This window comes from Mytilus galloprovincialis, chromosome 8 (assembly GCF_965363235.1).
Source record: "Mytilus galloprovincialis chromosome 8, xbMytGall1.hap1.1, whole genome shotgun sequence".
NCBI classification, from domain to species: domain Eukaryota; kingdom Metazoa; phylum Mollusca; class Bivalvia; order Mytilida; family Mytilidae; genus Mytilus; species Mytilus galloprovincialis.
In genome coordinates, this window is record NC_134845.1 from 29,013,019 (window position 1) to 29,035,985 (window position 22,967).

At 32.9% G+C, this 22,967-nt stretch overlaps 1 protein-coding gene across 4 annotated transcripts in view; it reads left to right on the top strand.

The window, feature by feature from the left end:
* The window catches only part of LOC143085493 (rho GTPase-activating protein 7-like), a 113,201-nt gene extending 99,001 nt beyond the window's left edge, over positions 1–14,200 (top strand). For all 4 annotated transcript variants that reach the window (XM_076261871.1, XM_076261872.1, XM_076261875.1 and 1 more), the window contains 10 exons: positions 1,825–2,986; positions 5,571–5,793; positions 6,572–6,990; positions 8,911–9,036; positions 9,944–10,272; positions 10,481–10,627; positions 10,833–10,996; positions 11,425–11,550; positions 11,918–12,094; positions 12,915–14,200. In XM_076261871.1, coding sequence (XP_076117986.1) covers positions 1,825–2,986; positions 5,571–5,793; positions 6,572–6,990; positions 8,911–9,036; positions 9,944–10,272; positions 10,481–10,627; positions 10,833–10,996; positions 11,425–11,550; positions 11,918–12,094; positions 12,915–13,029 — 2,988 coding nt within the window. In that variant the 3' untranslated portion in view covers positions 13,030–14,200. The remainder of the gene's footprint in view (positions 1–1,824; positions 2,987–5,570; positions 5,794–6,571; positions 6,991–8,910; positions 9,037–9,943; positions 10,273–10,480; positions 10,628–10,832; positions 10,997–11,424; positions 11,551–11,917; positions 12,095–12,914) is intronic.
* Positions 14,201–22,967: the final 8,767 nt, after the last annotated feature.

Below are 22,967 nucleotides of genomic sequence, written 5' to 3' on the forward strand. Positions count from 1 at the left end.
GTTCTTCAAGTTTAATGAATTTACATTTCTTTTGAACATAATGTTATTATAATAATCCAGCCTGATGTAACTTTTGTCAAAATAAGATTAAAATTATAAAATTTTCTCAGGTTATTTTTGTCAACAAGTTGAAAAGAGTGGAATCGATCATTGACATCTGTTGTTACCGCCAGTTTATATTAAAACATATCTTCCTTAGGGTCCCATGTGGGAGAAGTTATTTCACGGAACATTTCATCTTTGTCTTTTAATGCCTATTTCTCCAATCGATTCTGGATATTCGCCTAAAAAGGTTTTAATTGATGTTAATATGAAAAGATCTTTATCAGGTTTAATGTATTTTAGATATACATCCACCTTTTCAAACCTCCGATTAATTGTCAAAATGTTTCATCTTTCTTTATATGGACTCCTACGTTATAATTCCCTAACACCTCAAAATTACGCTAGCGTAGGATTCGACAAACCATGTGATCAAAAACACCAGGTGAAATATTGAATATTATTGTCCAGGAACTTGTAGAGTTTAGGTTCAACATCCTGACTGTAGATGATAATGGTAATGTAAGATACTAGGTTCTTGGTGTAACACAGAGATAACTAATGCACAAGATTTATCTGAATACCAACAGGGGATTATCTGGAATGGACAACCATTTCCTTAGAAGCTTTTATAAACATTTACATATATTGATAAAATCAATTTACCCATCAACTTGTAGATAATCTGTATATGATGGATTAAGATTAAAATGTTGATTATACTATAGTAGAGTTTGGATAACCTTAATAGTTGGGTAACACAGTTGAAATTTTAGGTGAAGTTCTGTGAAAACAAAGAATATCTGAATGGATCTTTCTGCTTGATAGACTGTTTCTTTGGATACTTTGAACATTAAAATTCATTAAGTTGGAATTTCCTTACCGGTCCGTTGATTACCAGAATTAATTACAAGTTCTGAGTCATATTGCTGAAAGTAATTGTTATATAGAAAGGAAAAAAATAAGCAGCTAAAACCGTGTGAAATATTGGATTTTATACCTTATATATCAATGTCTGTCAAAATAATCATTTTCATTATTTTCTGCAAATTGGATCCATATTAGCTTAATGTCTCTCAAAATGTTCATTTTCAACCATTTCTGCCAAGTGGATAATCTCAGGTAGGAGTTGTACACCTGAAAGGAATATTGTATTTTGTGTGACAGTAATTTTTCAGACACATCAAACGTAATGTATAAAATAACACTATTTGCATTTGTCTTCTCTCTTAGTATACCTGGACAAAATTTTTAGTCTTTTGGGCAGATCAAAGTAATTCACTAAGCTAAATGTCCTTTAATTAGATAATAACTGCACTTCAAAACCTTAATATGCAAATTAGACGTAATTACAACAGAAGTAGAAGTTTTTGATGTGAAATGCCATTTTGTTTTAATTTTGTATTAAAAAAAAAGATTTCGTATGAAACAGATGCTGCAAGCTTTTATACATACTGTGTATTATTAGGAATAGTCACTTCGCTACAGCTGTTGAAATGTATAAAATATTGATTTAGATCAAGATGAACTACAACATTCATGGAATATAGCTTCTGTCTGCGACAAATTACATGTACCTACAGTCTACTGGGTTTGGAGTTTTTATAAAAGAAATGTCGCAGAGTCACCATTATGGTAAACTAATGCTATTATGCTTTTCAGACAGGAAAATATTTGTTCCGTAAAAAAGGATTTAGTGTGTATAATCTTTGTTCAATTGAGAAGTTGTTCAGGAGTTTTTACTAACAATTGAATATTTTATAACTTTTGTTTATTTTTCAGAATGAAGATTCTGATGATGATGAACAGTGTGCTTTAAGTGACAAGTGGAAATATCAACCCAACATTCGACGCTGGTCACGTAAAGGACTAAAAGACGCAGTTAGTATCACACAGCCTGGAAACACTACAGTCAAATCTAGTTCAAGTAATGATAGTTTGTTAGCTGATCAGAACAGTAGTAGTGAAACAGGGGACAGTCCCGTACTGGATCATAAAATGCACCATGAAATGGGAAAATCTACAGACGATTTATGTGTAAATAATCATTCCAAAACCATGGATAATGGAATCTCTTCAGTAACATTTAGTCCAAGGTTACGGAGGGCAGCTAGTGAAAGGATAAAAGGTGCTAAAAATTTCTTGAAAAGGGTAGAAAGTTTTAAAAGTAGAAAAAATAAAAGACTTCCCAGAACTGCCGGAAACACAGTTGAGATTAGTGGTCCTGTTATTGATAGTGCTGATATGAAAGAAAAAATTAAGCATTTAAATTGTAAAGACTTAAGTCCGACATTGGAAGATATGCCTCCTCCGCTAGATACAAGTTCTCCATTAGATGGTAAAACTTCTGAAATACCAGAACCATGGTCTAGTGAAACAACAAATTATAAACAAACAACTGGATCAATCGTCCATACATTACCCAAATCTAGTTCAGGCTGTGATAGAACTGTTAAATCTAGTAGTGCTATGGTGACACCAAACGATTTGTCTACGACTGACCATAATATGTTACAAGAATTAGATCTGTCAATGTCAATAAGTGATTCAAGTTCGGACACTTCTATCACATCTCAGAACGGTGCTTTATATGGACATGAACGATTCCGTGTCAATCGATGGAACGATAATTCTGACTTGTTCTATTTACCACAAGATTATATTCCTGGTAAATTTCCTAAAACTTTAAACGAAGATAGCGGGATCAATTTACGAACCGGTAGTTTTAGTTACTCACAAGACAATGAATCTAATTCCAGTACACCCATACCTGTGAGACGACGAGGGTCAACTAACCCAAGAGTAGAACATAGAGGTAGTTTCTATGACAATGTGCCGTTAGAGGAGAATCTAGAGGCTGCACAAGAGGAACTGGATGATATTTTACATAAACTTTTCCAAGATATAAATGGTCTGAATAAAGCTATTTATGGTGAAGATGCAGGTAATTGTCTTTTGATGAAATTGGTGTTTTTGTAGGTTTCTTGGGAATTCCCATTTTAAAATCAAACAAGAAGTGGGAATCTGAATAAGTTTTTCATTATTTCCCCCTTTGAAATACTAAAGATTAAACATTTTCTAGAAATTAGTATTTTATTTTCAACATAGTTTTGAAAAATTGATAACTATTGTAATCCTTCAGGGAAGTTCTGATTTGTAAAGTACAGATCAGACCAAAAAAAATCTAACTAACAACTTTAGATATTTGTTGGTTTTTTTTCTCACTTTCAAAATGTTTTTATTCTAATTTTATACATTATTCATTATAAAGCTGTCTTGATGACAACCATATTATAAAACCCAACTGTGCAAGGGGACAAACAACTGCACATAAGATAAAAACCATGATATTTTTATGAGTTAACAAGTATTGTTTGTGTGACATGAAAAGTAGTTGTCAACTTTTTAGACAGCACCCTGCTTGTCACATTATAATTTGATCCCATTTTATTGCAATGAGTAGTTAAACTGCATCCTAATATATAAACAATGTGAAAAGTAAGCCTTGTTTACATCATATAGGAGGCATTGACACTATACAACCACATTTCATGTTTGTGGTTAATGCACTGAATACTATAGGTATATATTGCATGTTGACACCTTTGCATAAAAGTGACCAAATTTGGGAAAAGGTTCCCATTCAGTTAATTGGTATGTTAATTCTAGAACTCCACACTATGAATTATCCTTTGATATGAAATGGTTATCTGTCTCAAAATCATAAACACAACATCAAATATTTATGAATGAACAATTTCATATAATAAAATTGGTTGTCGATTTCATAATTATTCTGTTAGTAACAATTTTTGTAATGGTATATGTTTCTGAGGGAGTGAGTAATGATTGCGTTGCATGTTAAGAAGTTGTAATAGTAATAATGTTGAAACTTATACTATAGGTTAGTAACCTAAATGATGCAGTCATTTTTCTGAACTTTTAAACTTTTCATTTTTCAACATACTAAATGACGGTGCAAAATATTAATGTAGGAAGAACAGCGACAAACTATTTTTTTGCTCATGCAAAGCAACCTGAAATTTTTGTTTTAATGTAGATGTGGATATTGTGTTAGGCTCAAATAGTAAACTCTAGAAAAAGTTACACAATACTCATCTTTGCTAGCCAAAGGTTTACTATCATGTCCCCAGAGGAGGGGATTGGAATGATTTCCTCGGCAACAAGGATGCACAAAACTTTGCATAGCTAAATTCATTTCATTAACAAATTTGATGTAAATCAAATTCTTTAAAAAAAATTAAAACAGTAATAAAAGTCTTGATTCCTTATAAAGTCATCCCACATTGATTGGTTCATTACACTAGATCAGTCATGACACCAACAAAGTTGAGGTAAACCAAAAAAATTTGTAATTTATGATGTACTTTGTAAGTTTGTTTTGACAAATTTAACTCATAATATTGTTATGAAACTGACAATGATGAACATTTACGGCTATTCTGATGAGACACTGTCAAGATTTCAAAAACATAAATTTTCACATCTATCTTTGGTTTTAAGGGCATGAATTATTACAATTTTTATGTACCTGGCAAGGTAATTTTACACATAAATGTACATACGTAACCACAGATACATACAGAATTGTTTATGTTTATTTATGTAATGTGTATTGGGGCAGGTATAGATACGGGCTTGTTTACCACATCAAATGAAAGTTTAATTAATTCATACCTGTTGTATTTGATACCTGAAGAAATATATACAAATGTTTTACATCAAATCTAGGTTAATGAATTAAACTTAATGTATGCACAGTAGGGTGTATCCTTGTAATGGAATTTTATTTGATAAATATAGACTTAAAAAGTCATTCTGAGGCAGGGGATTAATGAACCTTGTAAGTCACATTAAATGTTGTTCTTACATGAAATATTTGCCACTGACTTTTGGCAATTTTTTCATTAGACTCCTACCTCATTTTTTCCATTTTTTGGAATTCGGTCAAACAGATTTTTTTAAAGTTCAGATACTTGGATGGGTTTAATTAATGTTATTTTTTAGAAATATGTGGGAACCAATATTGTTTTAAGAAATACTTCATGAATTACAAAAGTGCTTAGTCATATACAGAAACTATCTAAACATGCTAAAGTTACAAGTACTCTATTTCTATTGAAGATCTTTTCCACGAGTTTAGTAACATGTACCTCCAATTTCCTTTGATGTTGAGGCTTCGGTTTTTTATATGCATATTGAAATGACACTCTAGGTGTTGTCCTTATCTGTCAGAGTCATCATGTAGGACAAGTGTTGTTTACATGTTATTATGAAATAAGATACTAATGATAAGTCGCATAATATAAAAAGTTAAATAAGTAAATTGTACTAAAAAGAATGTAAAAGAAATACCATTGGTTGAACAGAACAAATACAGAATGGTTGAGGACCATGAAAAAGTCATGAATTTGTCAAGCTGACATTTTATTGTTGTAAACATTTTTTGCTTTTATTGCCTATCAACCTTAAAAATGTTATTGTATCTATTATATATGCTTTTTCAGAGGATTATGAGCCACCACAATCCAACACTTCTAATGTCACTGACGTTGATGAAGCAGATGACAGTCTCCATGACGATAATGACATCACAAGTGGTACAGTGTCATCTCCAGACAGTAGTGATCATGATCTGCCAGACTCTTTGCATGATGATTCAGCAGAACATATAGAATGTCGTGAGAGGAGAGACTCTGGCGTAGGATCTTCTCTTACTAGAGCACCTAGGTAAATTTCCAATACTGAACATAAGTTAGTTTAAAGATAAAGGAGATATAAACAGATGGGGTATGAGTGCAAAGGAGACACCTCTCCATCCAAGTCACACAATTTGTAAAAGTAAACCATTATAGGTCAAAGTACGGTCTTCAAGACATGTTTGATATTGATGCCAGATGCACGTTTCATCTAAAAAAGACTCATCAGTGACGCTTGAATCCAAAAAAGTTAAAAAAAGCTAAACAAAGTACAAAGTTGAAGAGCATTGAAGACAAATTGTTATTTGTGATATTATTTAGGTGAAAGTCACTTAAGTATGAAACATAAAAATATATGCCTGCCACTCTTTAGGATTGTTTGGTTTTCAAAAAGTTTTTCACAGTCAATTGACCATGCATGCAAAGTTTTATGAACATTATCACTCTGAAGATGATACAGTATGATTGATACCACTGAACATTGTGTTCAACGAACCTACAAAAAATGTATTAAAATTTTTGTAATGTCATTTATAATTATGCAACTGTCTATCAGAGAACTGAAAATAGAAATAAAGATTTCAATAGTATAGTGCATCCTGCTACAACGAGCCAAACCAGAACAAAAAAGCAAATTGAGGCCCAAAAAAAAACAAGATGAAACACAGAAAATCCTTAAAGAGGCAATTGAACAACAGAGAAACCTTATGAATTATAAAAAACATTTCTAATGATCAATTCTATTCAAAATTATAATCAATTTTGCTTTAAGGCTCTGCAAGTTAAAAAATAACCTGTTTAATTTACAGTGATAGAAGAAGAAATAGAATACGATGGCACAGTTTTCAGAAATCTCACCGTCCAAGTTTTGGAAGTCAGACTGTTCACACTACAAACTTGTCTGTATGTCAATTAATGGTACTACAAAAACTGTCCTTGTGTAAATTAACGGGTTTAATAGAAAAATACTCACAAAATCGTTCTGGTTGGAGCTGGACAGTTCCAAGGTTCATGAAACGACACAAAATTCCAAATTATCAAGAAAGGAATGTATTCGGAATTCCATTACTTGTAACCCTTCAGAGAACTGGACAGCCGTTACCCCAATGCATGCTGTATGCAATGAGGTACCTGCGTAAGAATGCAGCAGATGCAATTGGAATATTCAGGAAGGCAGGGGTACGATCAAGAATACAGAAATTAAAGAACGAAGTTGAAGCAAATCCAGGTATGTTTTAACAGGTCATGTCACATAACCTGTCTAATGAGACCACTGCAAAACTAAAAACTTCGTATATAGACCTAAACCAATCTCAAAAGCTTTTTAATAAACTACAGCAAGTATTATAATCTATAGATATACTATGTGGTTTGAGTGCCAATGAAACATCTCTACATCCAAGTCACAACTTGTAAAAGTAATCCAATGGAGGTTTGGGAGCCTTGGATCACACATAATTTCAAGCTTTAAAAGGCCCCAAAATGACTAGCATAAAACCATTTTAGTATAAAGACAAATTCAATTTTATTGTCTTTATGTGACTATCATATATATCCGTAGCCAGGGGACCGGACAAACCCCTCTTAAAACCAAAAATGAAAGTTGAGATTTAGATTGAAGTTTGACTATTTAGGTCAGAGCGCCATGACTTGAAATAATTCCCCGTCAGAGACATCTGGCTGGAGGCCTGCGTCACTAATATTACATAGTCTTTTTATAGCCTTTGGAAAAAGAGCACCTTTCATGTAAATATTATATTGTCCTAGATAATCGTTTGTTGTTTAATATATGTAATACTGTGCAAGTACATGGTGGATGTTTTTACATGGAAATAAGTCGTAATTACAATTTAGTAGAGGAATCAAAGTGAATCCATGATTATGCATGATTCTCCAGAAATTTGATTTATCAGCTTAGCTAAAGTTTATTACATCAATTCTAAAGGGCAAGCTGCAGGATTAAAAAGAATTATTCAGATTTTAATTTAAATTCATTTTGCTCACAATGCTTTCAACAAAAGATTTATTCATCGCATTATCTAATTGCAAAAAAGGCAGCAATATTCACATGTATTATACAACATTATCAGGGGAAGACTTGTAGTTGGAAATAAAAAGTTTCTTTGTGTACCGAAAAAGGTCAAAGTTTCTTCAAATCCCATTCTAATTGAAAAAATGACGCAGCATTTTAAAGATATTTCTAGTATTGAAATGGTTTGATGTGTTTTGAAGCATGATATACATTTAGAAATGATATTAAGAAGATGTTTGTGTTACAGAAATCATTAGATTCTGATGTCATTTTAAACCTTTATGTGTCAATTATCCAATAACTTTATAACTGATCTACTCAAAGGTGGTTTACAACGCTCAGAGTATAAACATCATTTGATTAAAATTGTTTTTCCGTAACACTCTAGAAATCGATTCTATACTTTTGTTGAAAATTAACGGAATATTATAAAATGGTATAAACAGCTGCCTGTCTCAGGTAGACTGAAATTGAATTTTCCCGTTTTCATTACTTCTCCGCAGTAAAATTCACCGATAGATGTAATCGATTCTAACTCTCGGCCGTGAAGAACAACAAGAAAAGCTTATTTAGACTTTAGCTCTCAGCCTACACATAGTTGACTTCTGAAAGAAACCTGATTACAGCTATATTGCAATAATTATGATGGCGCTGTTAATTTTATTACATTTATTGATTATTCTCAAGTTCAGCCAAGTGTATCGACCAAATTACAATAGATATAATTAAGTATGGCAAATAACAGAAATTAACTATTAATTGTATTTATCATGTTGGGTATAGATAGTTCATATTTTATTCATAAACCATATTTACATAGATTTGATGACATCAGTTTCCAAATATATGCCAATCTAAAAACACATTTCTGATCTCAGACAGATTGGAATCTATATTCTATTCAACAACAAAAATTGAAGTCAATATTTTGCAGGTGAATAGTCCTTGGATGAAAATGTAGGGAGTAAAATAAGAGGATATTAACCAGTTTTCAGGAATAAATGTACAAAATAGAAGACATTGATTCCCTTCTTAAGCTTCTAATTATAAAATTCTTTATTATTCCCCTTATTTTGTTCAATTTATCTTTACAGTTGGTGTTATTTAATTTTTCAGATACTATAGATTTTGACGATCTCCAGGCCTATGACGTAGCTGATTTGTTGAAACAATACTTCCGTGAACTCCCAGAATGTCTTATGACCAACAAGTTGTCAGAAATCTTCCTGAATATATTTATTTGTAAGTTTTCATCCTTCCTGTTATACTTATAAAGATGCCTTTATGACAGTATCCAGTTTTATTTTATTTTCATAAAATTTTTAATAAAAAAGTTTCTGTCCTTGATGTTGCATAATTTTTACCACTTGATGCAACTGATGGGCTTTGTATTTATTGGAGTAGAATTCCCCAAGTTAGTGGGAAAATGAGGCAGTCATTCGTAACATGAATTATTTATTTCCCTGAATGAAGTAGTTAGAGACATCACTGTACATCCTGTCAACCATTTTACCTTTAGTTCTCAGCGTTGTTTGACATTGATTTCATCAGTTTTCATAACAATATTACAAAAATATATTTGTTGGTGCATCTGACTTCATCCATTTTGAGAATAATTATTTATAGATTGTACATTTGTAGTGTTTATTTGAAATCATACTGAATATGCATGTGACATTGAACATTGAGCGGCAGACAATATTATTGATCCTGTTTAACAAATAGTCAATATTTATAATTTAAATTAGTTATGCATTACTCATTTTAGTTTTGCCACCCCAATAAAAGATGTTTTTGCCACAAATAAAAAAATATGTTATCGTCACCAAAAAATCATGTGTGTTTAGGGTTCCTCAACTGTTTCTATGAGAATTTCATCAATAACTTTTCCCAACATATAAGTTGTTGTAACAACTAACTGATATCATCAAAATACATGACAAAATTGAAAAACAAATGTGAAAACAGTGTCACATATATAGTTCATGGTCAAATTGTAAATGACGATAGTTTCTTGGTAAAGAAGTATTTGCAATACCTGTTCTGGACTCGTTGAGAACATTATAATTGTGTTTATACATTAACTAAAAAATTCCTGAAAATAATGTCTATTTATATCTTTAATAGTTTAATTATTTTGTTATTGCAGCTCTCCCAGTGGAATCTCGATTAGAAGCTTTACAGGCTACGGTTATCCTATTACCTGATGAGAATCGTGAAGTCCTTCAGTCATTGTTGTACTTCCTGGCTGACATATCTAAAGATGCATCAGAACATCAGATGACGGCTAGCAACTTGGCAGTCTGCTTTGCTCCATCTCTCTTTAGTCTTAATGGTGCCAAGTCTTTAACAGGAAGTCCTAGCCCTAGACGTCCACGGAAAAATCTTGGTGTTCCTGATGCTAGGGAATTACTAGAACAGAAAGCTGCCCATGAATGTCTTACCACCATGATTACAGACAGCAAGCAATTGTTTACGGTAGGAAGTCCATCCATACATATACGATACATAATTTTATAAAATCGTTACTAATCGTAAACAATTAATCCTTTAATGATTTTGTAAAAGATATCTAAAATCAATAAAGTAATTGTTTGCGAAATATTTTTAATTTTATGATAAATTTTTCTCTATAACATATGGTTTAATGGCATATAAATATATGTGTTAATAATCTATTTTGTAGATATCTGAGGCTACCATGAGTAAATGCAGGTTTTCATACATAGAACAAGGTGATCCCATCTCATTACAAGAATTTAACAACAACTCCTCAGAGACTGAGCCAGGATATCAGGCCTTTGTAGAAAACTCTATACAAGGACTCTTGAAGGTAACTTAACTCAAATTTCACTGATTTATTTTGCCTGTAATAGACTTCTGATTGATGAAAGTTTGATCTATAAAAAGAGCTTTAGTAATAAGAATTCTTCACCATTTATGACATTTTGTTAATAGTTTAACTCTGTTATATGTACCATAGCATATAATGCTGGACAAAATTAGTATAAATTATATATTTCAAAATAATATTTCAGGAATCCCATGACAAGTTTCGAGGTTGGGTATCTGTTTCAATACCAGGTGATGTGGATGTTTCCTTCAAGAAAGTAGGAGATGGCCATCCACTGAGATTGTGGAAATGTTGTGTGGATGTGGAGGCACCTCCTGAAGTAGTTCTGGAGAGGGTTAGAGATGAAAGGTAGGTACAATAACCATTTCTATTCAATTTCATTATACTGAAACTTGTCACATGATAGCATCATAGTAAAATTAAATATGAGATTTTTTGGAACCTTTTGGTTCATGAAATATTAAGTTGCCTAAAATGATCCCAATTTTATAATCAATTAAAGGTAATATCAGTATACCGCTTTTCAATAGTCATGAATTGATTCAACTGAAACAAATCCTGGCCACAAACAAAAAATGACGGAACCAAACCTACTTTAAGAGGAAACAAAACGGAACAACATAAACACTGAACTGCTGCAAAAACAAACACCACATACATAGACTATGTGATAACAACTGCCATATTCCTGATTTGATACAAACACTTCAATTATTTCATACAAGTTTTTTTTATTATTTAAATGCATGGTTAAAGATGATTTTTATGTATTACAGACATATTTGGGATGAAGATTTATTGAAGTGGCATACAGTAGAAAAACTTGACGACCAAACTGATGTGTTTCAGTATGAAAGGAATTCTTTGCCACCTCATCCAGCTACTGACTTCTGTATACTCAGGTATATATTCAAATATAACTTACAAGAACAAAAAATTCAAGAAGATTTTTAATATCAACTTTTGAATTATTCAACTTTTTTTAATTCATTTAAAATGACAAAAATATAATGGTTTGGATCACAAATTATTATAAAAATGATAGGACTATGAAAACTTTATTTAGTGAATATAGTATCTGATTTATTGTAAGATTTATCTTTCTTTCAAATTAAGACTTGTTTTTTATTAGATATTAAGTTGAAATTTCTGTTATTCTCTTTTCTTTATCATGTATTCTATACTACAGATATGTAAATTTGAAGCCAGTAATTTATATGATATATGGGAGACAACTCTATTCAATTATTTCTCATCTGACTTTTTCAGAGGCTGGAGAACAGATTTACCAAAAGGATCTTGTGCCTTGGTCTCAACATCAGTGGACCATCCTAAAGTAGAGGTCCAAGAGGGTATACAGGGGGTTGTACTGGTATCTCACTTTCTTATTGAACCCTGTGGGACTGGGAAATCTAGAATTATACACATGTCTAGAACAGATCTCAGGTATGTCATAGACTGGTCAAAATTTGTAAATCTAACACTGTATTAACTGATTATATACAAAAACAAATGTGCATTAGAAATAATTGGGTTTTTTTTCAAATTAAAAAAAAATGGAGACATAACTATACAGCAACATATTAACAAAACATTACTAAAAGGCAACCAAAGATGATAATAACCTATTTTGAAAGTCACAAAAAAAAGATTTAGGTATTTTCTACCAATTCATTGATTCAATTTAAGAATAAAAACACTTTCTCTCTTATCTTAGCATAACGTCATAATGATGTAAAAATACTCTGACTTTTGTTACAATGACAGAAAATTCATTGACTGAATAAAAATCCAAATTCTTGTGTATTTACAGAATAACTAATCGAAGAATTCAAATAGAGAAAAATATTCAACAAGTGACTGAACAACACATTAATTCACGAATGCGCAGAGCGCATGAGTTAATTATCAGTGTTGTTCTGTCACGAGTTGAATAGTTTACGATATTTGAATTCTTTAATTAGTTATTCTTTTTATTACATTGGCAAATGGCTTTTTTTAAAGAAATTAATGTAAAACATGTAAGGAACTATATCTTTTTTCTTCCCATTCACAATTTGTTTGATCTGGCTGTTATCGACGTCTTGACAAAGCCTAGTGTTGTATGACGTCAGAGAGTGAAATAACGATGTTTATTTCACATGTCAAATTATCGATTTTTATTTAACTGGGAAATCAATGTAATTCATTGCAACCAATGTTGTAAAAATATATATCTATACCTTTTGTGTAATGATGATTAATATTAATTTATTTTTTATTTCAGAGGAAGAACTGCAGAATGGTATAAGAAGTCATACGGCCATATTTGTGTAAGCCTTCTGGAGAGGATCCGAGATTCTTTCAAACAGGATACAACAGGACCAGAATCTGTCGTATAACTATGGACTATATATACTGTATAAACCATCAGTTATATCTAATAAGAGGAATACTACATCTAATTAGCAAATACCAGACTCAATTTATATACACATGAACTTGCCAAATCCATCAAGATATTTTAAATACACCAGAAATGAAGAATGTAAAATGCAATAAGCAAGATATTATAGTTTCGAGTTTTCAGAATTCCAGACAAAAACATCTGGAATTGGAAAATCAAATTTTTGTTTTAATTATATATTAATTCAGTATTTATAACAATTTATATTAGTAAGGAAGAAACAAAACATTGTTTAAGCATTTATAGTGCATTTATTCTGTGCCATTTTCATTTTACCATCAACAATTATCAATCACTTATTTAAAATCACAAATAGTCATGAAATTTAGAAAAAACAAAGATGGGTTCAAGCTTTTCTTGGGCTGTAGTTGCACATGGCTTTAATTAACACTTCTTTAGGTTCTTAGTTAAACCAGAATACCTCATATTATTTTAAATGGCCACAAAGCAGTTAAAAGTTGGTTGGGTGTTGACTCAAATCTTGATAATGAGATTAGCTAATGGGAGATAACTCTGACAGATGGTGCTAGTCATGTTTTGTTTATTTTGTAGTCCCAAATGTTTTTACTTGTTTATTAAATCCATAAGTTACCTCTAAGTCGGTTCTACAAAATTACTGGGTTTTTTCCTTTAATTGCATAAAAATTAAATGTTTTTCTGGGAAAGAAAAAATATAGAATATGTCATCCATTATCCACATTTTGAGGTAAAACATCTTTTAAAATATTTTATCTACTGTTAAACATGTATGCTTTTCACCAATATAAGTCAGATATATAATGAAATGTATACTTTTGTTGTTAATACCTAAGTTAGGTGTATGTACTATTGTTATGAAATGTATATTTTAACAGTGCAATCTTTGATTACATAGTTATATCTTGTAATAAAAAGGTATACATTTTATGACAATGTTAAATGTAAATATATGGTCTATATATATTGGATCTTGTCATTGATATTTGTGTATATTTCCTTCAGAGGAAATGTACATTTCATTACCTCAAACTTATATTTCCATTATTCCAACTATTATTGTTATTAAAATGTTCATATAAGTAAACAAACTGTTAAGAAAATGTCAAATTAAAATATATAAATATAAATGAATTGCCTTTTATTTTTATCTTGCCAATGCATGATGCCACAGAGGTCAAGCCAGCTGTTTTCTTGTGTAACATTGTCATGATCAACACCTATTTGAAAGATATAGCCATTTCACAATAATTTATAAGTTGATGTCAAAACAGGTTGTGAGTTTCTGTCCAAGTCATGGCAGGTGCATTAGACTAAAATCTTAATTGACTGGTATTGCCAGTTTTTCTACCAAAGGTTGTGGTTCTCTGAGGCATTCTGGCTACCTCCACGAATGAAAACTGACCTCCATGAAATAGCCATCAGAACTGGAAGATGCATTAACACCTATCAATTAATCAATTATAAGTTGATTTAAATGGCTTTGCTGATATCCATGTACTTAATTTGATTGTCCTGTCAGTATATAGAGTTTAATTACTCAGTTATTGATACAAGTTTGTTTATGCGATAAGTTTCTGAAGAGTACTTGTGATAGGCTTGATATTTAGTATGATATTTTAAAGTTTAATATGAATATGACCATTTTTGGAGGATTGATTGATTTGATTGTTGATTGCTTAGCGTCCAGTTGGAACATTTTTGATGCATGTTCAGCACGAGAACAAGTTCACAATAAATACAATAGGTAGGTCTTGTCATAATAGAGGCCATTTTGGATGATGGTCGTGGAAATTTAGACTGCCACTGGAAAATGAGAGTATATTGGATAGAAATTTTTGCCTTGGAACAGGCCACCTACAGACCCCTCAGAGAAGTTGTTGCAGTGGTTCTTGACCTGCACAGAGCGTGGCTCTCTCTTTAATACATCATGCACAGCCAAACGGACGCCCAAATTCGGCAAGCGTTTTACTGCCGGTCGGGAGAAGACCGAGTGACCATATTTCGTTTCCCCAGTCACCCTTAGGGGGTTTTGGAGGATAAAACGTTGCATAAAAAGCAATCATACCCCTGTAGTCACTGGATGATGTGGTATTATTGCCAAATGAAGTGAAAGGTTAGTTAGAGCCTTCAATAATGAGAAAACCCCATACTGGATAGCAAGCTAAAGAAGGCCACAAAATTACAAATGTGAAACAATACAAATGTTAAAACTAACAGCCTGATTTATTTATAAGATAAACGAAAAACAAATATGATATACACCAACAATCAACAACAGCTGACTTGAGACACACTATTCACACTTGCACTGTGTAAATTTTAAGAAAACTCTGAGATTACATCAGTGTTGTGTTAACTATTGAAATATTTGGTGTTCATAAGATTTTTTTTACAGTATTGTGCTTGCCTTATTCGTAGGAGGTCATGAACTCAATCCTCATCTTTGAGGAACTAACTGCAAGCCATAACAATATTTCTTTTAGATAATAATGAACAGCTGATAAAATATTTACATATGGCACATCCCATATAAAAGACATGTACATGAAAACAAGATAGGAGGGATCCAGGATTTTGAAAAAGGAGAGAGCCCGAAACAAGTCAACATTGGGAGAGGGACAAGTAAAAAGTCTATGTAATCATATTTGTAGCTCATTAAGCACCTCTTTAATCCACCTCCGACAGACACCTACATGTTCAGTACTGTATATCAACATAAAAGAAGCACAACGTTAATGCAGTGATAATGAACAAATATAAGCTTTGTAAACAGTAAGAACTAAATGGAATCCTGCAGCAATATCAGATTGGTAATTAAATGTAACACTAATGTTCAATGTTGGTACAATCAATTTATAAAAGTTTTAAAACAATGATATTATGACTGTCGGGTGATCTTAGGTTATATGGTTAACATGAGGCATATAGGCACTAAATAACCTTTGGATATCCTATATTACTGTGACAGAACGACATTTGTTTTCTGGGGCTATTTAGTATCTTGTTCCTTAGTTTGACAAAATAAAGAGTAAATAATCAGTTGAGACCATATGTCCCATCACATATTTTTTTTAAGTGGATCTTGGAATTTCAATGATTGCTAAACAATAACTTCATATAGTTCTACTGCAATCTTATTTTAAACCTTGCATGGTTAACACGATTTTGGTTGAAATTGCTTATGATGAACCCTAAGGCTTATAAACTTTTTTTTCATCCACTACAAATATGCCAATCAATGAGCAATAATTCTAAGTTTAACAGATGATAAACAAACAAATGACAGGAGCTTTATTTTGGACTCTCCTGATTCACCGGTCTATCTCAAAACAGATTTTAGTGGTAACATGGGCATGTGTTTGTCCGGAGCCTATGGTATCAAATAATTGTTGCTTTGTCAAAGTGCAATTGATGTCTGTAACCACTCTTATTTGTCTTTATCCAAACTTCTTCTCTACCTGATGAGTACATTCTTTACATCCTATTGGTTTCTTTTTCAAGCAATTTACGAATGTTGCCTTTTACATACTCGAATATTCAAGAAACTAGCTAATATATGTCTAATAGGATAAACCAGAAAGGACATTTTATTTAAAATTATGAACCATAAATGTATGGACAAAGGGAAATAATTCAACGCACAATATTGCTTGAGAGTGTTTGGTTCACAACGCATATTGAAAGCAATGTGATACAACGGGCCCTACTACCGATGAGGCAGACGAGGCCCCTTAAAACACATAAAGTGCCCAGAATATAATCCTCCTTATTTTTGGAAGAATTCCATTGCTGCAAATTAAACAACCATTCATCCTAACATGATTCAGATTATAAGATTTTACAAATTCATTAGAAAATTATTAGCACTAAAGATCAGACGATCGGAAGCACTGTATATATACGGAAGCTAAATATTGAAATGATAAACTTTCAGAATAATTTTAGTCTTTTTCTCTGTAGTATTAGTATATAGATTTAGCAAAACTTGTTGGTTCATTTGTTAGTTGAAATTGGCATTGTTTTCAAAGAGTTTTTGAGAACTCGTCGATCGGTGATATTTGACATTTGTCTTTTTGTTTCTAGCTGTTTTTATGCTAAGTTACCATCTGATTAGTCCAACTCTTTCCATCTCTGATTTTACATGCTGTCTTTGTCTAATTACAGCCGCTTACAGTTCTTCAACTGTTTCGATTCTTAACATCATTGGCATTCCCATTTTGGCTTTGAGCGTAAATGATGAAAATAAGTCTAGAAAAAAATGCTTCGAATGACGTTTTTATAACGTGTTGTTTTCATTCTCTATAGCTTGGAAACTAAAGCTTTGGCAAACTGTTGTTGTCATTCTATAATGTTTTCACCCCGATAAACAAAACAAAAATAAAACCATCCAATCATTTAATTTTCAAACGTGCTTTCAATATAACTTTGAAAAAAGGTGTCCAAAATATGTAAATTTCCTACTTTGGTTTCTTGAAAAGTAAATGAGATTTTTCCAAGCGATACAAATCTTTTCCAAAATTTCGTCAACATCCAATGAAGTGTAATAAAGTTTTTTGGTTTTTTTCCCCCTTTTTTCCCCTTATATCTGCTTAGCCAACATACTTCCAATTATCTGATCTGGAAAAAAACGGATACCAATTCCATGTGTTTTTTTCCCTCAAAAACAGCATACAAATCTATATTGGTTCGATTGACCGATATTGGCTTCTAAATCATTATATGTACGAATATAAAGTACAGCAACAAATATTACGTGTAGCATGGCCTGATTTCTTATCAGCAGGTTCGGTACGTTGAGCTTGCTTGATTTATCATATAAAAAAGAAGATGTGGTATGATTGTCAATGAGACAACACTCCACAAGAGACCAACATGACACAATTAACAACTGTAGGTCACAGTACGGCCTTCAACAAAGCACATACCGCATAGTCAGCTATAACAGACCCCGAAATGACAATGTAAAACAATTCAAATGAGAAAACTAACGGCCATATATTTATATAAACAAAACAAAATTAACGATAAACAAATGTGTAACGCATAAACAAACGACAACCACTGAATTACAGGCTCATGACTTGGGATTGGCACATACATACATAATATGGCGGGGTTAAACATGTTAGCGGGATCCCATTCTTCTAATTCGTATGTTCTTTCACTTTATTCAAATCTAGTTAAACCCATCATATTTTCATGTGCAAGTGAGCGGAACTTCATCAGAAGTTGTAAATATGCCATATATCACTAACTTTTAAATTTTTGTTTTTAATGGGTGTTTATGGCAGATAATTATGTCTTCTGTTTAACTTCGAAAGACTCGGGATAAGTCGGAGCTTGTCCTAATATATACTAGACAACTGTTAATTGTTGAATACTCTTTGTTGATTTCTGAATGTCTTTTGTTATTTCTGTTGGTGGGTTACTTTTTCAGTAATGTTTTACCCATATCTCCTTACTTTATATTTCTGTAAATGATACAGAAATTAAATAAAAATTTGTCAGGAATGCAATAACACAACATTGAAGGTCCGCGGCAATTTATTGTACAAGAGGATCCCGAAATAAAGTTATCGACGCATACTTAACAAAAATGGAAATGCACTGCAGTAAAATCGGTCATCAAGTTAGTCTGATCAATCAAGGGAATGAGTATAAATTCGTGACTGTTTTGAGTAGAAATTTCGAGTTTTTTTTGCTTTCTGCGTATTACTTATTGATTTGATTAGCTACATCCTGGATAATATTTGATTAACGTTTACAATGTTTTCATTTCTGACACCGCTCCCTTTTATGCTGCTTTGTACTTTATTTGTTCCCGATAAAACGTTCAATATTATTCTTCCTGTATTTGATATCATGGCTTCATACATTATTTCTGCTGATAAAAATAATAGATAAATTATCTCATGGTGTAGCGTATTTTAGAGATGTTGACTGCATGGATCGCTGTCATAGATTTTAACAGTAAGTCAGATAGATCAAGGATGTAAGAATCGAAGCTCATTTCCACTATCTTGTGTGTCATTTTCACATAACATTCCAAGTAGCACATTGTTTAAACTGGTTTGTTCGTTTAGGAACTGCATTTGTAAACATTTGAAATTCAGTTCATGTTTGTAATCAAATCATGTACATTTGAGATATATAGGTTGTTTCTATTCCAGGCGCAGAATAGAACTGACTGAGGATTGATCCGGCCGTATAAGATAACAAAGTAGAAGATGGAAAAAGTGACTAATTTATCTCATACTCACTGTAAAGTACATATAGATAGCTTGTTAGAGTACTTCTGCGTTGACCACGATCAGTTGTGTTGTCAATATTGTCGAAAAAAACATTTGTCATGTCAAAACATCATGTCACTTGCTTCGGCGTCAGAAGGGATACAATTTTCACACACAGTTTCCGACTGCATGAAACAACTAAAGGCACTTGGTGGTACTTGTCAGAATATTATCAATAATACAGACCGCTGTGTTGCCGTCTTACAAAAAGATGTTAGAAGACTGAAGGAGACTTTGTCTAAAAACTGTAGCATTGATGAACTAGAAAACAGCTTAAATGAAAAATTAGAAGAAAATTTGAAACGCTTTTGAATGAAAAACAATATGCTTATCATTTGAAAAGGGAGATAGAATCAGCCCATGAAAGAATAGTATTTACAACCACACATGGGACGAATGAACAAGTTTTCATATTGATTCATACATTTGATTGGAAGTTGAAGCAGCTCGAAAGCAACATTGGAAATGCCATTGAAGGACTACAAAATATTACCATCTCAGTAGAAGATTGTGAAGGTAAAAAAGGCACTTCAAAAATAATCACTGTTCAAAGGAATCCCAGTGAAATCATATACAGGTCTGCCATATTAAGCCAAGCACAAACTCCCTCACAATCGGCAGCAACACTTCAAGTGTTTCAGTATCGTTCTAGGATTAATGTTACGGGCAAAGCTATAACCGGTATGACTGTCACCGACCAAAATGTTTTACTGCTTTGTGATTATAAATACTGTGGTAATGAAACGGTTTCGGCATACACGGACACAGGAATATTTTTGAAAGCAATCAAGATGCCTGGTCCAGTATGGGATGTTGCCATGATCCCAGGTTCTTGTAAAGCCGTTGTTACGTTTAATAGCAAAATTCTGGGCTTCATCAATACAAATAAACTTATACCAATGAAGAGCAAACCCGTATTAGGGTCAAAACATCTTGCTGGTGTAGCTGCTTCTCAAAATGAGATAATGGTCGGTGATATGGGAATAATTCACTTCTTAAACATACACGGACAACATCTTTGTTATTTGAAAATCAGGAGTTGGGCGCAGTATCTTAGTTTTGGAAGCAACAACCGTTTGATATATGCAGATCATGATTCCATAAATTGTATAGACCTTAGTGGCTGTGACATTTTCAAAATTCAAATACAAGGAGAAAATATGCATAGAAAAATTGTGCAGGATCGTAGAAATAACATCTACGTCACAGGGCGGGGCACTAACTCAATACAACGTCTGTATGCGGATGGAACATTAGACCGTCTTGTTGTGGATTTTTATAACGGAGTTATCGATCCCTTAGCTATATGCTTTTTACAAAGACCATGACAAGTTATACGTATCAAATAATGGAGAAAAATCAATCCTAGTATTCAGGTGTAGTTAAACAAGGAATCGTGTCTTGGTCCTAATTGATTCTGCTTTTCTAAATATGTTGTTTCATTAAACTATTAAACCTATTATGTAATTAATATCAGTACATTACGTATTCTTTTCATGGTCATACTTAGTTTACACATATTGATGCATAGTGGATTGGGAAACAAGTTAGTGCAACTTGTATTAATCCTTCCAATTGGCGGGTACAAGTGCTACCTTGTTGCGGTATTAGTCTGCTCTTTTTCGAAATCTACAAGGGTGTCTTTTACGTGCAAGATGTATGGTTATCTCTTAACACGGGTCAGCTATTTATCGCCCCCCTCCGACGGACGATCATCGTTTCTCGAGACCATACTCGCAAAGGGTGTCGAGGGAGAGCTGAAAATTCTTTCCCGCTTTTTGTGCCTGTCCTAAATCAGGAGCCTGTTATTAAATGGTTGTCGTTTGTTGCTGTATATCATATTTGTTTTGTACATAAATCAGTTTAACAGTTACTACTGTTGCCTTTTTTTTATGGATATACCATCTGGACAGTCAAGCAATGAATAAGAGATTATAACATTAAACTGTACCAAACCTGAACGAGGAATCGAACCAATAATCAGGGATATGCATATGTGATATATATATATTTTAATGTTGAATGACTTCTTACTTTATAACTGTAAATGTCATAGAAAATACTATCAAAAATAAAATGTTACAAGGCCAGTTCCGAAGTACAGAACTATTTGGATATTGCATTGTCGTTTGTTTTTTTGTTGCGCTTCAGTGTTTCTGTTGTATCGTTGTTTTCCTCTTAAAGATGATGTGTTTCCCTCGCTTTTAGTTTTTAACACGGTTTTGATTTCTTTTGTAATGTTTATTGGTCGTTAAGGTTACTAATAAATACGATCTTATTGTAGCATTGCATGGTTTACGCTAGAGAAATAGTTGGACAGATTTAGATGTTTGGCGGGAAAGTCAGTGGTTGGGTACAAGGGTATGGGGGTGTTTGAGAGGGATTGTAGTGTTCGGTATCCGGAACATTTAGAGAACATCCCTATCCAGAAAATAGTATATTCACCCTGGGGTATATAAGAGGGTGAGGAACAGACTTCGGGTTCTGTCGATATTCTTACAGAAGTAGACCAGTGTATAAGAGTATGCACGCTACATAGCTGTAAGTGATACTGTCAAGGACAACTTGTACTGGGGACAACTTGTACTGGGTACTAGTTGGTCTTACATAGGAAGTTGACAGAGCAGACTGTCCCGTTTAGAGGACAAGCGGTACCAGTACGCACTGTCTGGCAGTGACAGACGGTCCCATCTGGAGGACAGGTTGTACCAGCACACACTGTCTGATTAATACAGACTGTACCAGCCATACTGTCTTTTAGTGACAGACCGTCCCATCTTGAGGACAGGCTGTTTTGTTGTATTATAGTTGTATATTTATTTGTCTGTTGTTACTTTATACGGGGTATATATCTCCCAATTGATACGATATTCCCGTGCTTGCATTTCCTATCATGATTTTCTTGATAGAGGGTTGCTGCTTACAAGGAAGCTATTAAACCAAGAGTTCCAAATGGTGAAGTTGAAATCATCCCTTCGTAAATTTTACGGACGCCATCACGAGTTGGTTGACCGTTATGGAATAACCGTTTCACAAATGATATCGGATATGTTCCTTACGTCGTAACTACAATCCCCTTCCCTTTCATGAATGTGACCTACCGAATTAGACTATTTACCGGATTTGTAATCACATAAGCAACACGACGGGTGCCACATGTGGAGCAGGATCTGCTTACCCTTCCGGAGCACCTGAGATCACCCCTAGTTTTTGGTTGGGTTCGTGTTGTTTATTCTTTAGTTTTCTATGTTGTGTCATGTGTACTCTTGTTTTTCTGTTTGTCTTTTTCATTTTTAGCCATGGCTTTGTCAGTTTGTTTTAGATTTATGAGTTTGACTGTCCCTTTGGTATCTTTCGTCCCTCTTTTATATCGGCAATGAGCCCGTGTGCATATTTTAGTTCATTGTGCATACTATAGATAATTGTAGTTTTTAGTATTACCGTATTGTTTGTGGAAAACATGGATCCAAGTATTTACTGGAACGGACGTTTGTGATATGAACGCCTGGTTACACGTTACATATTTGGTGGCAGCGGTGGGATTCAAATTGTATCAAATACTATTTGATTGATTTATCGTTATTTAATTTATTGTGAGTTGACA